This window comes from Mizuhopecten yessoensis, unplaced genomic scaffold, assembly GCF_002113885.1.
Source record: "Mizuhopecten yessoensis strain PY_sf001 unplaced genomic scaffold, ASM211388v2 scaffold11059, whole genome shotgun sequence".
In the NCBI taxonomy this organism is placed as follows: Eukaryota; Metazoa; Mollusca; class Bivalvia; order Pectinida; family Pectinidae; genus Mizuhopecten; species Mizuhopecten yessoensis.
This window is the reverse complement of record NW_018408858.1, coordinates 1189429-1209333: the sequence shown is the minus strand read 5'-3', so window position 1 is coordinate 1209333 and position 19905 is coordinate 1189429. Positions and strand designations below refer to the sequence as shown.

General features: G+C 34.6%; 1 protein-coding gene across 1 annotated transcript; it reads left to right on the top strand.

The window, feature by feature from the left end:
- The first annotated feature begins 5829 nt into the window (after positions 1–5829).
- LOC110465184 (GTPase IMAP family member 7-like) lies at positions 5830–19750 on the top strand. Its single transcript, XM_021520840.1, has 6 exons — positions 5830–5912; positions 10954–10984; positions 14861–15007; positions 16306–16428; positions 16920–17114; positions 18378–19750. Exons 2-6 carry the CDS (start codon positions 10981–10983, stop codon positions 19346–19348), a joined length of 1440 nt encoding a protein of 479 aa, XP_021376515.1. The 5' UTR covers positions 5830–5912; positions 10954–10980; the 3' UTR covers positions 19349–19750.
- The last annotated feature ends 155 nt before the right edge of the window (positions 19751–19905 follow it).

The following is a 19905-nucleotide window of genomic DNA, read 5'->3' as shown; positions in this document are numbered from 1 at the left end:
ACTAAAGATTACGGGTGAATGTTGTTACTTAATTAGAAATATATGTGTGTGGTGTTGTTTTACTAGAAATGTTCACTTTCATCTTATTCGTTTATTTCTCGTATTTTGTAAGGGGCGAAAAAAAACACCTGTTAATATATCTTTGCATGCATTATGTGTAAGAAATATTTTGAGTGTCTTATTTAACTGCATATAAATGGTTTGGAACTAACACGTGTTAAATATGAATCAGATTACTTTTTATAGTTACCGTGCCCAAATATATCAGAACAAAATTGGTTAAAATTGAAAACATAATATTTCATAAATATTGTTAGTACATATTTATTGGGATGGAGATAATTAGAATTTCATTTGCTTATATTTATGTCCCGTATAAGCGTGCGAAGCCTATTTAATTCCCGACTGCTACTTCTCTCGTCCAGTTTATTACCATGCATAAGCACAAGTGCATAAATGGCACGTGTGCCTTACACGTGACAGGGAGAAACAGTCCCGCTTTTCGCTTGCTTACATTTGCAATACGGGGAGGGGTTTGGAAGACCGTTGCATCTGAATGATTTTGGTAGACAATAATAGCTGTTTGTTTACCATTGAAATGTGTCGTAATATCACAGACTTGGTAGATTTTACAATATTCGTAATAATGTTTGTTAGCATTCTATAACATACCAGAGTGCTACACTTGGTGTTATTGTTAGATCGATGGTAATGCACACATACACAGGATACTACTACTTGTAAGTCTTTAAAAATCGATTAGCAAAATGGAGGAACGAAATTATACATCCATTTCCTATGTAAACGTAACGATAACACTAAATCAATGGAAGCTGATTTATGTATCGGTGCGCTTTAAATGTACACTTACCTTTTAACACCTTTGCTATATAAACATATCTGTCAAGGAATGATGAATTCTAAAATGTTATTGTTTTGTAATGATAAATATGTCAATGTAACTCATGAATATCCATTCAAACAACCATACGTCTGGCTGTGAATCAACCGTTAAAATAACTCGTTTTGAAGATTTGATTGATTTTTTTTATCAATATCGTTTTATCGACGATTCACACACATCCCTAATACTAATCAGAGTAAACCTTTCCTTCCAAGACTGTTCACTACATTCTTAGAATAAAATGCGGCTGAAACTCTATTCCGATGGTTATCATTTTTGCATTAACTGCGCTTCATTGGCTCCTGTATGCAAGCTACTAGAGTTTATACCGTCAAGACCAGTTTCAGGCATGAAAGAATAGATCGTATCATCCCCACTATGTCTATTTAGCTACATAATGAACTACATACCTCAGGAGACAGTTACATCAATGTATGGAGATACATATGGGGAAAATGATCCGTGTTAACAACTCAAAGATGTAACGTTAATAGGACGGGAAAATATCAAAAGTAAATATGACGAACGTTTGGTGTGTGCTCGATTGAAATATGACAGAAGCAATATTTTTGCAAATATATGTTATGGAGAAAGAATACAAAACCCGGAAATAAATCTGCTCCCAATATATTATGATTGTCAGTTATAGGTAAGCTTTTTTTTCTTGTTATACAGTGCGCATAATTATTGTGACTTGTAAACGAGCTTTAGTTCTTCGTGTACAGTGTACATAATTATTGTGACTTGTATGTTCCTGGTGTTAAAATGAAGTTATTTGTCTCTTACTCAACTATTTCATTTTATTATGCATAATATACAATATAATTACTAACAACCTCTTACATATATGCCCTTGTTAAGGTACATGTAAATAATCTGACCTCTTTACTAGTCAGGATATATCAATATATATATTTCTGGTGCATGAAATGGTATATTTCATTTTTATGTTTAATCTATCAGTATTCAAAACGTTGACGATAGGAAAATAGAAAGGTTACTGATTATCATTTTTATTAAATTGTTAGTCTTATTTCCCCGGTTCTCATTTTGATGATGTTAATGAACCCTTTCGCCCCTGAACACCGTTATGGGCTATACCATATCATTGCTTGGTAGAGTTTACTTTAGCTATATAGGGGTGAATGGGTTAACTGTAATTGGCAGGTAAATGTATGAACAAGACGACGCTTACCCTCTGATCTTTCTTTTTTGTGTACATATATTTTTGTTTTGTATTTTGTACCAGGGCCTAGATCATCGACATTGAGTATGAGTTTGTGTGCATGAATTTTTGTTTTGTACTTTGTACCAGGGCCTACATCATCGATATTGAGTATGAGTTTGTGTACATGTATTTTTGTTTTGTACTTTGTACACTGTTCCAGGGCCTAGATCATCGATATTGAGTATGAGTTTGTGTACATGTATTTCTGTTTTGTATTTTGTACACTGTACCAGGGCCTAGATAATCGATATGGAGTATGAGTTTGTGTACATGTATTTCTGTTTTGTACTTTGTACCAGGGCCTAGATCATCGATATGGAGTATGAGTTTGTGTACATGTATTTTTGTTTTGTATTATGTACACTGTACCAGGGCCTAGATCATCGATATGGAGTATGAGTTTGTGTACATGTATTTCTGTTTTGTACTTTGTACCAGGGACTAGATCATCGATATTGAGTATGAGTTTGTGTACATGTATTTTTGTTTTGTACTTTGTACCAGGGCCTAGATCATCGATATTGAGTATGAGTTTTTGGTTACAGTTTTGTTAACATTGTTTTTCAAACCCTACATTCATGTAAGTCTACGTACAAGTAAATAATAAGGTATCCGCAAGAATGAGTACAGAATGACAAATCGCAGCACAAAGTGGTGCTTTTTTCACAGTACAAATCAAAACTACCATCATCAATCGACAAAGGATATACAATGTTACATATCCTGATCTGACATAGGTAGCCTACCAAAGACCTGTACAACTTATAATATATTCCTTTAACATTAGGGTTTCTTAATATTGTAGTTAGCTGATATAGAAAAGATTCCAGCAAATAACCAATGAGATTTCATTTTCCATCATTTCTAAATATTTCTTCACAATACATATTTTAAACCTTAGTAAATTAATACTTTCCTGTATGTGTCCGATTACCCTTCCGTTCTAATAATTATGCTGTTTGCGATGGCTTTTTTGTTTTGTTTTTGTTTGTTTTAACTGTTCCTTTAAAGATTTTTTTTCATTCGCATGTTCAGTCTTCAAATTGTCCGGGAAGGGAAAGTTTTGTCCAATGTATTAGAAAAACAAAACAAAACAGGAACGAAACATTGTGTCATATATTACTGGGAAAAACTTGATGTTATTTGAACCATTAGCTTATAAGAGGACTATTCATCTTCAATTTAAATCAATAGGTTAACATTGATTGGTGAAGTGAGCAAAAGAATCACAAAAAAACTTAATAGCCCCTATTATCATGTGTAATGTTAAAGTGTTTGTATACATTATACATCATTTAATACAGGCTGACAACGAATTGAATTCAGTCATTCCTCTTCGGAGACATGAGTACGATATCTTACATAAGATGGGATTGATTTTTGATAAAATGGATTTTTCACAAACACAGATTATAAATAGTCATTATCTAATCGTGGATTTTCACATGTTCGCGCTCAATTAATTTAATTTCCTTGTCAAGTAAAGAAACTGTAGTCCACATGCCTGACTTCGATAACATGTTCGCTCATTTCCTTGTGAAGGAAATAATCCATATAAATAGCGTACATACCGTAAAAACATGAAATATCTATTGTTATAATGTAAAGGCATAATTACCATGGACGGTTTAGTGTTATGGTTAAACCTGATCAATATGCAACGCTTATTTTCTCTATGTAGAATAATATCACCTTAAATATTTATTAGAAAATATGAAAATTACCTAAGATTATCACTTTAGAAATGAAAGCAAAGAAATATAACGTTTGATACTTATGTAACGTGATTGGTGGGTGGAGTCATATCGTAAAAAGTGCACCACAAAAGGAATTATTTGTGAAAAAGTTCTGTATTTGGTGAAGCCTCGAAATGTTGGATGAAAGTTCCTATATGGAAATTTTGCATATATAAAAAGAAAATTTGTACTTGGTATTGTAAATGTACTTATTAAAGACGAAGTTATATTATGTGTATCAGATTATAGATTGTAACAAGCCTTCCATTTGTCGTTACAAGCGATGTCTATACGGGCCGTTGATATTACCTAATGTACCACTCGAGTGTCAATATCCACTCCGTATCTAGACGCGTCTTTACGTTGATGCATACATGTAGATATGACCTAGTTGCTAATTTTAAAAAAACTGTGGTGTAAACTTCCGGAAGACGAACGTGGTTCTGGATCTTCCCGATAATGTGTAATTTCTATTTCATAATCTTCCTCTTAGATAAACTATTGTACCCATTGAGTATGTGATAGTTGGGAACTCCTCGCCTTAGATAAACTAAGATACCTAGTTAGATTGGTATTGAGATATTATCCCTTCTGTATAATTTTGAACTTTCAAATTTAAAATAACCCTGACGAGAGAATAGTTGTGGGGTGATGATGGTTGTGGTTGTGTTGGTGAGGTAGTTTCGGTGTTGTGCTGGTGTTGTTGCTGGTAGTAGTAGTGCAAGTATTATTGGTGGAGTATTACTGTAAAAGCATAAATTTTCGTGGGACATTAGGTTTCGTTTATTTCGTGGATAACACAAATCCATGAAATTAAATCCCAACGAAAACATAAATTTCGTATGATATCAAAAAGGAGAAAATCAAAAATAAGTGAAATATAATGTCCTTGAAACAGGCAAGTACATGTATAAGAAAACCACGAAATTTTAACCCCATGAAAATAAATGATTCTACAGTAGTATTAGTAGAGATAATGGCGGTACTGTTATTAATAGATATTTTGGCACTGACATTTATGTTAGTATCAGTTTTAATTTGTTGCTGGAAGCTGCTGCTCCAAAAGCAATGAAACTATAATACAATAACAGTAATACATATCTAACAGTTCAAATAATATATATATCTAAAGTCATCCTCGATATCCTGGGGTTACGCTCACTTTTGCTCTCTACACCCCTGGAATATGTCATAGCAAAATCGAAGGCACGAAGATAGCTGTTTGATTGGCCTCAGGTAAAAGAACACCTGACCAATCACTATGCTGATACATGTCCTTTGAAGATTACATAGGAGCGACACCCGACTTCAAAGCCTGTCAATTTTTACCGTTACGTTGTCGCACGATTCTTTTGGTGTACATCAAAGGATCGAACCAGTCTCATCAACAAGGTGGCGCACACCGTGCCTTCAATTTTGCTATGACATGTTCCAGGGGTGAAGAGAGCTTAAATGAGCGTAACCCCTGGATATCGAGCATGATCTAAAATATAACAACATAACATATCATATTTAACTAAAATTAGTAATATAATGTAACAGTTACTGTTCATTCTTCGAATCCAAATAATTTGAACGTTATTTTAGACAAGTATGACAAAAAAAAGTGTCTGCAAACATTCAGATGAATATGGATAGAAAGAGTGGGCGATCCGTGCAGAATGGAGAGATTTGTTTGCTATCACGATATTCCATTATATTGTACGTTAAAAAAGAATGACCATTACACGAACACTCCAAACTGAAGAGCTTGCATGACCTAATGGTTCCGCCTCTTGTAACTGTTTAAACCATGTATGACTAGTACAGATCGAACAGTTAAATTTAGAAACAAACACAGACATTCGACCCTTATAAGTAAAACTTCCTTATATTTGTAATTGAAGCAAGCACATGACATATGTTTAAAATATCAACAAGGAAATATTTGTACAGTAAGTGGAATTTTGACGGATAGTTAAATGTGTATATATTTATAATTGTTTGTAGAATACATTCAGTCTAGGATCGTTACTGCCCCCTCCGACACCATACGTCGTGGTTGGTAAGTAAAGTACTATGTATCTATTACAAAATTGTAAAGACCCAATCACATTTGCTTGTTTTATGTTCATCTTTTAGATACAGGTTGGTACATGTGGAGTTTAGATCCGCCGGAGGATTTCTTAGTCACCGAGAGTTCCCCCCAAACTTAACGGCCACGCCTATCTCTTTAGAGTAGTGGTTCATAATATACACACTCTACTCATTATTAATGTGAAATTAAACACTACTCCTCCAACACTTGAAAGTCATAAATGATTGTACTTATACAGTTTTGTAATATATACAGTAAGTCAAAAAATGACTAACACTGCACTATGCAGACTTTTCGTCCTTTTAAGACTTGTTTGATGATGATAGGGGCCATAATGTGAATAGAAAGGAGAGATGCATAACACCCAACGTTTGATGAATTTCAAAATGTAAAGGAGTGAAGGTTGAATTCAAATTAATAATTAGTATAGCGCGTTTATTATGAACTGTGCAATTTCTTAAGTGTGCTCCCAGAATATTATTCTCTTTGAATAACATGTTGTTCTTTACAATATATTTTGTAGAAAAATATATCCTTTTTTCACTTTATCATAAAATCTAATATACATGTAACATTTCTGACATGTGTAACTAAAGAACTTCCTTAGTTCAAAGTTGGATAATTAATTCATTCATTAAAAACAGATATTGATTTTACTAACGTGTTGGGGGAAAACCAAGGAGGACGTGTTTCCGTAAAGGTTCATAGGTAGAATAATCTGCATGGCAATCGCGCAATCCTGAGTGAGGCATTCATATAGTTCCTTTAGGACAGTGTCCATATTAAGGGCGTGTTTTGTAATATTAGACCATAGCAAACAAAATGGATTTTATTTCCTGTTACATGTCTGAAAATAGGGGATGTAGGTAAGACATTCAACTTTTTCATTTTATAAGGTACATATAGGAGAATCATCTTGACTTGAACAGTGCTTCCTTTAAAATTGCCAAAAAATAGGGTACCCCCCAACTTTTGGATAAAAAAAGATTATATTGTTATAAAAATTACATTAATATTTAAATAATGAGTTTACAAAATCATAAAATAAGATATTTTATCAACCGTCATATCATCCTTAATACTCCAGGAGTTACCCTCACTTTCGCTCTCTACACACTGGAATTTGTCATAGCAAAAATAAAGGCTTAGTGTGCCCTACCTTGTTGATGAGATAAAAAGACTAGTTCGATCCTTTAATGAACATCAAAAGAACTTCGCGGTCACGTAACGGTAAACATTGACAGTCTTTAAAGTCGGGTGTTGCTCCTTTGTAACCTATCAGCCTAGTGATTGGTCAGGTGTTTTTTTTTTTACCTGAGACCAATCAAACAGCTACCTTCGTGCCTTCAATTTTGCTATGACATATTTAAGGAGTGCAAAGAGGGTAAGAGAGCGTAACCCCTTGAGTGTCGATGATGCTGTCACATCGGCTTCACAATCACTATAAAACAAATACATTTTTTTTTCATTTTTTTTTTTTATTAGCAATATCAATATCTTATATTATATCTTATAACTTAGGCGGGTACAAACACAGGTAAATACAGGTTAATACTGCCAAAATTATCCAGAAACAGATTATAATCCTTTTAAGAACATCCTTCTTCCCATGCTCTTTTAAAAAAATGGGAGAATCGAGAACTACCCTTTGGATTTTACCATGTAGCCGCGAAACGTATATTAAATTCTCATGACGTTTGAAGATTGCTATGTAAATGCGAAATAAATATCCCATCTGCATTCTAAATTTAACTGGCTAATTAAACATCAAACATATTAAACTTTCACCTTTGTCTGTATATTTGATTATGTTGGTACCCCTTCTTATACCCCTACGATACGTTCTAGAGACACGATAGTGACCAACCTTGTACTGGAAATATCTTGTGTGAACAATGTACTTCCCCCTGTATTATATCCTTAAATTGTAAAACAATCGGTATAGAAATCGGTTTATTTCATAATCTTCCGCTTTAAAGCTACCTTACAGTGTAAGAGTGGGGAATCCAACCGGCCTAGCTGTATGTCTTCGTGGAAGACCAGTGCGCTATTCACTGCGCCACCCAAACACCACTATTCTTTTACATACAATAATGAAACAAATGCGGATTTTGAACAATTTCATAAAACCCTGAATATTTATTACATGTTTTATCTAAACCAACAGTATTAGTCGTTTCTGTCTAAAAGTGATACAAATGTAAGTGGCGTATGCTGTCTCACATTTCTATCAAGATAAAATACACAGCTGATGCTCAATGTTGTGGCCTACACTGTTGGCGCAAGGCACAAGAAACACATACCATCACTAAACTTTTTTCTTTTTTAAATTCATTTCCCCCTCTTTCATTCGACTCATTTTGATGGATTAATTCATGCAGATTTGAATTGGTTCCAAGTGAACGTGAAGTAATACCGTTTCCTAATTACAATGTATCAGCTAGCTGGCTTATGAATATATTTCGATGGGCAGATACTTTTTGTAATGCTAACCACCATTATCGTTATAATTATAAAGATGAAAATTGCTTTACTTATCTGCAGTCTTATCGAAGATTTTGTCCCATATGGTTAAGATCTAAATAGAGGTAGCTTGGCACAGCAAAGTTTAATCTGATAGCCTCGAGCTTTCACTTAGGGTGATACTTGCTTTAATTCAAAATAGAATTATGGGGGAAACGCAAATAAAAGGATTAACTTTTTCCGGCTGAGATGTGTAGGATACCTTAAAAGTTGTATAGAAGCATCAAGTCTCTGAAGTGTTCAACTGCATTCTGTAAAGAGTGATAATCCTTTATTTCAGAACAAATCGAGTAACTCACATACACAGGCTGTAATTAACTGCATGTATGTATCTATAAGACTATAGCACAAATATATAATTTTATGCTAAATAGCTGATATGTATATTATTCATAGATTATGACAATTTTTGACTTACCATTTCTTAATTGTCACTCAATCTTGAGGAAGATTTTTGAGTAGACGGAATAAGCCCGTATTTTATATTAGTCAGTGCCGTGCAATCGCCGCTTTATCAAAAATAGGAAACGGATTAACATAAGTATTTTGTACTCGCTTTCGAATCATATATGTATAGCATGTTTGTATTACTGGAGCATTATACCAACAATACAATAAAGTTTCACTAAACTTAGTCTGTAACGGCAGTTACTTCCAAAATTTTTGAATATTACCTCAAAATAGAAATTATGTTATATCATCACACTAGAGTTATGAGCTATTTACTTATAACTTATTTTTTTGTACAATAGATTGAAATATTAGCAATGTAGAGTAAATATAAAAATATATATATACTAGCGGAAAAAAGAAACTGTGCATGAGAGAATTGTTATAGAACATGTATTACCAACTGTATATACATGAAAATTCACATACATGACCGAGTATGACACATACACACTATCCGTGTGTCACTGACAATTTTTCCCGTGCAGTTTGCTCTCTATAGGCGTTGACCAGTTTGCACGTTTTTCTCGTCCAGCCATCAAATTCGACAATGAAAGTTTATTTTTCAACTGTTGGGTCACTCTGTTGAGACCAGGGAACAGTAATAACAGCATTAACACGTTTTAATTTGTGATTAATGCTATGCCGAGGCTCAATGAAAATGACCGCCTCCGGTATGGGCCAAGCCGTTGTCTCTACACGTGATCATGTCCATTGAAACACAATCCGGGATTTGTGGAGACGACATCAACAGTTTGGCCACGCCGGCGATAGACCTCGTGCGGGACGTCAACGTGTGACGTCACGTCAACAGGACAACCATATTCGGCTTGTCCATTTAATAAATCGCTTCCAAACGGCAAGTTTGACTGCACGGACAATCCCTGGGTTGCTACCAATAAGCCCGAAAACTGTACGGAACCGATTGCATGAACAAGCTATCCGTCCGCGACGTCCTGCAATCCGCCCAGTTCTTCTGCCACGTCATCGTGTAGCACGTCTGGACTGGTGCAGAAGTCATCTGCGATTTACACGACGGGATTAGGCAGGCATTTTGTTTACGGACGAGTCGCGAGTCCAATTGGATAGTAGTGACGGCCGTTCCAGAGTGTATCGTCGCGTTGGAGAACGTTTCCTTGACGCGTGTGTGGTACAACGACGTTCTTTCTGCAGAGGCAGCGTTATGATTTGGGGCAGCATCACAGCCAACGGGAGAACGCCTCTGGTGGTTGTTAACGGGAATTTGAACGCGCTACGTTACCGTGACGAGATCCCCCGGACCCACGTCGTTCCATTCGTGCAAGGGCAGCAACGTCACATTACGCTACAGCAGGACAACGCCACCACACACAGCTCGTGTCGCTATGGACTTTCTGGTCAGCAGAACGTTGACGTGTTGCCCTGGCCTGCTGTATTCCCCGATCTGTCGCCCATTGAACACGTCTGGGATGAAATGAAGCGCATATTACAGGCATTACCTAATCAACCGGTGACGTTGGCTGATTTGGCTGCAGCTTTGGTACCGATCTGGAATGCCTTCCCACAAGTATTCTTGAACCGTCTGATAGGCTCCATGCGTCGACGTTGCCAGGCTTGCATTCAGGCAAACGGTGGGCATACGAGGTATTAACTTTGTGAACTCAGTATTGACCCCTGCTGTGTTTCGTCACTCCTGAGCAGAACTGATTGATTCCATAACGTGGAAAATGGAATGCAACTGTTAATAAAAAAAAACAAATAGATTGTCCCTGAAAACCTTGTTGTTCTACGTCATACACATTTATTTTTTATTACACATTTTAGGCATGCACAGGTTTTTTTTCCGCTAAACATATATTTATTGTATATAAATATATTTAAAATTGAAATACCCGAATAAAAGTAAGTTTAAACTAAATAATACATAAAACACCTACTGGAAACACGCCTAGCACCTACACTTGTACACAGAACGCGATCCTAACATTTAGGGTAACATAAATTGATAATTTTATCTTGTAATAAACTTACATTGTTTTCCTTGAATTTGTTACAGGTTGTCTGCCGTAGTACTTAAACTAAAATGGGTAAGTGTTATTTGCGGAAACCAATTCTTCATCATGGACGATAGTTAAGTGGAATGGAAATGACTAATATTTTCTTGAAACACCCTCACACACATGATATACACGGAACAGGAAGCTAAAGATAGGTAATGATATATGTATTGGTACTTTCCAAGGTTACACCAATTACAGATTTTTTTCACAAATAATTTCTTTTGTGGTGCACTTTTTATGAAATGACTCCACCCACCAATCACGTTACATTCATATCAAATGGGTACTGTTTGGGTAAGAAGATCACTTTCTGAACTGGATATATATATGAGATATCGAAAAGTTCGTTTTCAGATTGGACAGATGCTATATTTTTTTTAGTCGGGACCACTGTTCTGTTTCATTGATTAAAGTCATCTGAACTATTTATCAGTGCTAAGGAATAACCAGGATTTAAGGGGGTGTTAAGCAGGAAAAGGTACATGGATATAACTTGCACATTGTTAATGGTGTTTGTCTATAGCTTATAATACCCAAAAACCCTTTTTTTAAATTACTAATAATTAAATTTTAAAATACCGATAACACTTTTTATTTTCATTTTTAATAAACATCAATCCCTAAAGATTAATATTGAAACGCGATATGTAAAAGTGAAAATAAATATCGTTATATGACGTCATCTGTTTTGGTGTTGAGTATATTTGGTATTGTCTAAAACGTCAATCATAGGGACTAGCCAAATTGAAAATAAGATATATGTAAATACAATGTAACAGTTGATGCCTTTGAGATGTTGATTATTTTATAATTAAGTTATTCTCTTTATGTAGGTAACTGAAACGATTGACAATTAGATATATTTTCTTTTTTTCTTCCCACGCTTACACTGTATACCTCGTGCATATTACTCACAGAATGTAGGACAGGCGCCCACGAAACAGTGACGTCAAGGATTTTGTAAAGAAATATGTCCTGGTTAGAGCGTTGTAATTATTCATTGTAAGCTATCGACACTTTTATCAAAATTCTGTTTGTTATTAACTTGATCTTCATTCTTAAACTGAAACTGAATGTACTTGATAAAAACTTACCATCTGGCTCTTATTCTTTTCCGTTCTTGTTTATCACAATGGCGTGGTAAAGTCTACACACTTGACTTTTGTATTGAATGATTAACAGTTGGCAATTGTAATAGAATTTCTAAATTTAAAAAGTATTCTTTAATTACACGTAGTATACTTATTTTTCCACAGTGAAAATGGCAGCTGGCCGATTGGTTATTCCCTGTTTATTCTTAAAAAAAAATGTAAAAATAAAATACAGTGATATTAACCTGTAGACAACACATGGGAAATAGTTCTTATTTGTTATTTTATATATGATGTCTCGAATAAGAGTCATTCAAAATCATACAAACACGGGCAATTTTTATGAAACAAGGGAAATAACTATATACGTTATCTCGAATAAGAATCATTCATAATAATACTCAAAACATATGATTATACATTGACAGTGGCGGATCCAGAGGGGTTTTATGGCTTAATTAGCAATGTGTCTTACTTATTACATATGTTGCTGATAACATGTCTTACTTATTACCTATGTTACTGATAACAAGTCTCAATAGTTACATATCTGATTGATAAAATGTCTCACTAGTTACATATCTGATTTACAACTTGTCTCACTAATAACTTATCTAATTGACAACATGTCTCACTAATAACATATCTGGTTGACAACATATCTCACTAGTAACATATCTGGTTGACAAAATATATTACTAACTACATATCTGATGGGCAACATGTCTCACTAATAACAAATATTATTGACAACGTGACTCGCTATTTACATATCTGATTAGCAAAATGTCTCACTTATTACATATCTGATTAGTAACGTGTCTCACTAATTACATATCTGATGGGCAAAATGTCTCACTAATAACAAATATTATTGACAACGTGTCTCACTAATTACATATCGGATTAGCAACATGTCTCACTTATTACATACCTTTTGACAACGTGTATCACTTATTACATATCTGATGGGAAACATGTCTCACTAATTACATATCTGATTGACAACATATCTCACTAATTACATTGCTGATGGGCAACATGTCTCACTTATTATATATCTGATTAGTCATGTGCCTCACTAATTACATATCTGATTAGCAACATGTCTCACTTATTACATATCTGATTAGTAACGTGTCTCACTAATTACATATCTGATGGGCAACATGTCTCACTAATAACAAATATTATTGACAACGTACTCACTAATTACATATCGGATTAGCAACATGTCTCACTTATTACTTACCTTTTGACAACGTGTCTCACTAATTACATATCTGATGGGCAACATGTCTCAGTGATTACATATCTGATTGACAACATATCTCACTAATTACATATCGGATGGGCAACATGACTCACTAATTACATATCTGATTGACAACATATATCACTAACTACATATCTGATGGGCAACATGTCTCACTAATAACAAATATTATTGACAACGTACTCACTAATTACATATCGGATTAGCAACATGTCTCACTTATTACTTACCTTTTGACAACGTGTCTCACTAATTACATATCTGATGGGCAACATGTCTCAGTGATTACATATCTGATTGACAACATATCTCACTAATTACATATCTGATGGGCAACATGTCTCACTTATTATATATCTGATTAGTCATATGTCTCACTAATTACATATCTGATTAGCAACATGTCTCACTTATTACATATCTGATTAGTAACGTGTCTCACTAATTACATATATGATGGGCAACATGTCTCACTAATAACAAATATTATTGACAACGTACTCACTAATTACATATCGGATTAGCAACATGTATCACTTATTACATACCTTTTGACAACGTGTCTCAATAATTACATATCTGATGGGCAACATGTCTCACTGATTACATATATGATTGACAACATATCTCACTAATTACATATCGGATGGGCAACATGCCTCATTAATTACATATCTGATTGACAACATATCTCACTAATTACATATCTGATGGGCAACATGTCTCACTTATATATCTGATTAGTCATGTGTCTCACTAATTACATATCTGATTAGCAACATGTCTCACTAATTACATATCTGATTGACAACATATATCACTAACTACATATCTGATGGGCAACATGTCTCACTAATAACAAATATTATTAACAACATATCTCACTAATTACATTGCTGATGGGCAACATGTCTCACTTATTATATATCTGATTAGTACTTTGTCTCACTAATTACATATCTGATTAGCAACATGTCTCACTTATTACATATATGATTAGTAACGTGTCTCACTAATTACATATCTGATGGGCAACATGTCTAACTAATAACAAATATTATTGACAACGTGTCTCACTAATTACATATCTGATTAGCAAAATGTCTCACTTATTACATATCTATTGACAACATGTCTCACTAATTATATATCTGATCGACAACATATCTCACTACTTACATATCTGGTGACAACTTGTCTTACTCATTATATATCTGTTGACAACATGTCTTACCAATTATATATCTGGTTGACAACGTTTGTCATTGACGATTATTTCTGAGAACATATCGAACAACTTATCTAATTGACAAACAATTTGGCGGACACAATGCATATCTATTTTTTGTGTACTGTTACAAACAAATGGTATAATTTCTCGAGATATTACGGCTTTTTAACCATTTGAACACATGTATTGTTTCATTGTTTAATATTCAATAAAAAAAAACACATTTATGGACGGTTGACTATATAACATACCATGTTAAGCAAACAATTCTTTTGGTAACTTGTTAGCTTTGATTTGTTTTTCAGCTGAGTGTAACACTACATGGGCCTGTCAGAAGTGTAGCTTTGAGAACACGTCCTCTGCTAAGTGCTGTGAAGTATGTGACACAGACGCCGACATAGAGGTGGACATAGAACCAAGTGATGATCCCACTAAAGATAATGGATTCTCGGGTAGGTAATGAAATGACAGATCATGAGATAATCGCCACACCATGACAATATTATCCATATTAGATCACCATTTGAACTTTTGATGTTGTTTAATTGATGAAATTGGGGATACTAAACATTTGAAGTTGATTATTTCTCTTATTCGAATACATTTTTAATTCTTAAAAACGTTCGTTTTTGAAAAAGAGAATACAGATACATCGTAATGTTATGAAGGGAAAATTAAATTTCGTTTTTTTGTGTTACTGACTAGAAATCTCGAAATTTTGATTTTTTTTCTCTACCATAAATTCAGTGTCGTGTTTGCAGATATTGTCTGTCACCCAATGTAAGGCATCATAAATACAAACATCAAAATATAAGTAATAAACGTTAATGCTGTGTATTAAGCAGTATACATAACCCGATAAATATTGGGATTATATTTTGTATTGCCAAAGAAAATATTTGCATGTGTTACGTGTCTTGAGTATGTTTAATGTTTATGGTCATCAAATCAATAATCTTGACCTTTAACCCGACAATTACAGTCATCAACTTTTTTGAATGTTAATCTGTAAATGGGTTACTATAGATCTCGTGACACTGTATTTGTGGTATGGTACAAGTATTTTACTACTTTTTCATTGCAGTGCCACTTTGTATTTAAAACATGACTATATAGTACCATTCGAGACTGCTTTCCCTAGTTACGTTGTTAAGTAACAATTTTTAAATAAAAATGAGTATAAAAAGTATTTTGTATAGATATTTTTATAGATAATAGATAATTTTCAATTTTGTATTTGTTAGACTGTTTTATAACAAATATCACGATCCCCGACCCTTAAAAATCATGTCAACAACGTACGCACGGATTGTGTATGTCACCGCTGATTTGCCTTTGCAGATCTTCTTCCTAGTATCATTATTGTGGGGGTGGGGATAGGGGCGGGGTTAGACAAATGTGCTCGCTGATCCGGAAGTAAAACTTTAAATTTGGTGATGGTGGTGTTATTGTTTAAGTATGTATTAAATAACAGGAAGATTTATTTGATAATTAATACACAAAACGATGATTGAAAAGTGTCAATGTTCTTGGTTTTCTAGAGCACTATGGCGTGCGTACACTGCGGAAAACTTCTTAGGTACAAATGATACGCCAATGACTAGTTCTGCCCAAAATAATCCTATACTACTTCAGTAATAAGGTGGGAAACACTGATGATTACATACTTTGAAATATGAAAGAAAAAAGAAAACAAGGTCGGAAAAACTATATATCAAAATATTTTGTAAACTTCTGTTCCCCCTTGCAGTGTGGAGGTGCAGGAACTGTACGTATGACAACAACGTTACAATTAGTCGGTGCGAGATGTGCTCCCTCCCGAAAAATGACAAACCTGACAACCCTCAACCCATAGGCAGGGAGAATGCTCTAGGTAAAATTGGAACATTGACATTAAAACAAACATGAGCAGTAGGTCTATGTTGTAAATCACTTTGTTTATCATTGAAGCAGAGTAATACCGTACTCCCCCGAATAATAGGTCCGGAATAATAAGACACAAAAAAATCTAAACCTTTTTTTGCATTTTTATTGATATTTTTCAGACATTCAAATCGCCTTTTCAGTTTCAATATTTATAATTAACCAAACGTATTTGGAGTATATTGGCGATAGGAACCGAGGAGTTAGGTCCCCTTACATATTGTGCTCTGAACATAGAAGCCTTCCTATTATTACTCAATACTTAATAACCTTATATTTCACATAATATTGTCGTCGTCTTCAGGCATTGAACTCCTTGTTATTTCCGTACATCTCACTAGACAAATGCTAATAATAAATCAATGATGTGATATTATGCTTTCAATAACTAAATTCATTTACAATGCATTCAATATACATCATCAAAATTCTCTCCTACAGAAAACGAAACAAGGATCATCCTGATTGGTCGTACAGGTTCTGGGAAAAGTTCCACTGGTAATAACATCCTTGGAGAACAAGTTTTTGAGTCTCAAGCTTCGTGTGGCTCTGTAACGACTCATTGTCTGCGTGGAAAAAAAAGGCGCTTCAACAAACTTATCCAGATAGTAGATACTCCAGGACTGTTTGATACAGGTATGGTAACTTTTGTATTTATATTAAGGTCTTAATTCCACCTGTTTGTTTTTTGAGTTTCTGTTAATGTTCCTTGTTTTCCGTCACTTCCGTTTATTGTTGTTGGGTATTTGATGTCTATTGAGTTTCTGTTGATTATCTTTGTCTTTCGTCACTTTCGGGGTTTTGTGGGTATTTGATGTGTTTTGAGTATCTGTTGATGTTCGCTGTCTTTCCTCACTCTCGGGGTTTTCTGGGTATTTGATGTCTTTTTAGTTTCTGTTGATGTTTGTTGTCTTCTGTCGCTTCCGGGGTTTGTGGGTAATTGATATCTTTTGAGTGTCTGTTGATGTTTCTGTTTTTTCATCTCTTCCGGGGTTTTGTTAGGATTGGATGTCGTCTTAGTTCACGTTGTTTTATAATGTCTTTCATCACTTTTGAATTTTGTGAGCATTTAATGTCTTTTGAAATTCAGTTTTGTCTCTTCTTATACACTTTCTTTTGTGTTGTGTTGAATTGAGAAAGTTCGACCCATTAAATTAACATTTGTAATGATGTTGATAAGGGTTTCTGTATAGAAAAGTATAGCATAGCAATTATATAATAATGATAATAATAATTCGAGGTTTTTATATACCGCTTTATCACAACCTAGTTCGCAGGTCGTCTCAAAGCGGTTCACAAATTATTATCCGTGGTTAATAGTCTTTGCAACCAGCCAATGACTTTCTCAACTCCCTGGGGAGCAACAGCCGGAGCTGCCATTTCGGCGCTTACAGCTAGCATTACAACATTCTAGCACTGCCTAACCACGTACTCATTTACAGCTGAGTAACCTGGAACAAGCGGAGTAAAGGATGTTGTTCAAAGTAAAAACACAGTGCCGTGCCGTTACTCGAACCTGCAACCCTTCGGTCCCGAACAGTGTCCTACCACTAAGCTACCGTGCCTCTAAAATAAAAAAATTACTCTCATATACTATTTTTGTTTGTAATCTACTAATGAATAAGGCTTTTTTGAAATACAAAGGACATTTAATAATCGTATGCATTAATCCTTTTTTTTTTTGAATTTCCTTTTTTAATAAAACAAGTTCGGAAAGAGAATGAATAATGATGAAAGTGTCAAAGATATAGAAATGTGTCCGCTGGTGTTTATTAGTGACTGGCCCATGTCAGTGTCATTTACCTACATGTACGTTAATATATACATATATATATATATATATATATATATATATATGTTTTGATATATGTTTAACATGTTTACATTATGTTTCTACAGGGATGGATAATGACACAGTGACAGAGGAGATATTGAAGTGTGTAGGAATAACAGCCCCGGGGCCTCATGCTATCCTCCTCGTGGTCGGTATCAATCGCTTCACAGAGGAAGAACATGAAACTGTCAGACTCCTCAAGAAGGCTTTTGGAGACAACATGATGAAGTACCTCATCGTTGTTTTCACTCGGAAAGATGATCTGAACAGAGACGGGCGGGATCTTGATGATCTAGTAAGAACAGCTCCGCAAACTTTGCAAAGAGTTTTAAGGAACTGTCAAAACCGATGCATCGCTTTCAATAACCATGCAGATGAAGTAGAGAATGAGCAACAAGTTCTGGAACTCTTCCGATTGATTGACGAAATGGTTGCTGCTAACCATGGCGATTTCTACACAAGTCAAATATTTGAAAGGGCAGAGGAAGCTATCATGGATAGGGAGAACGAGATTGTGACTGATCGCAGAAATGAAGCAGAGAAAAGGATGGAAATAATAAGAAGCCGAGTATCGGAAGAATGCCGCGAGAAGATGGATGCTGCTAAAAGGAGTGGGGAGCGCTATACGAGAGAACTAGACGGGATTCGTAGGCAGAGGGAAAAGCTATCGCATACCTTAAACTGGAAAGAAGGTAATCGAAACGGGCTTGACGATAGTGACGGAGATAGTGATGCTATGCTTCGTTCGAAAATTGAGGAGCTAGAACACAAAATTCGAGCCGTTCATAAGCAACAAAAGGTTATAAAGGAATCAACGGAGATGACGCTTCGAGAGAGAGAAAAAGAAGTTATGAACATCCTGAAAGAACTATCAGCTCCTGAAGTTGTCAGAGAAAATGTCCGCGACGAAGTTCAAGGAGGAAGTCCTACTCTCATGCGCAGGATTTGGTTGAGGGTAACGGAGTTTGGTCATCAGATAGTTGGTGGTTTCAAAAGTATTTTTGATTTCATCAGGAAGAAAGTCACAGGAAAGTGAATCAAATAAAATCATCAAACTTACTTTCATACGATTCTAGGGCCACACAAGATAAATTTGATTCATTAGAGTCGATTTTATGCACATGTGAGAACACCATGAATAGAGCAGTTACAGTGTAGCTTTAGTAAGACTTTGCTAACATTGAAGGTGCAAACGTATCATTGCTACTTAAACCAAATTACTAGATATGTAAGCGTATTTGAATGTTAATGAAAATTAATAATAGCTTACTGCATTTAAACAACTCTCATGAAATGTGTCAGTAGTAATATGTCAAGTGTATTTCTGAGGTAAACTGAACATTATTTTATGCAATGTTCTGGTATTTCTTATATATTTGCAGTATTCTTTGTCAGGATTTTATGTTTTTGTGCAATTGTCTTCATAATTTAAAATAAAAACAAATATTAATTCAAATCTAAAGCTTTTGTAGTTGTTCCTCCAAACTTGTTTTTTCATTAGATATTCGGAGGGATTGTTTCCGAAATCTTTATATAAAAGAAACTTCAATAAGTAACTGATGTAAATTGGATTAAAATACATTGGAACTCATG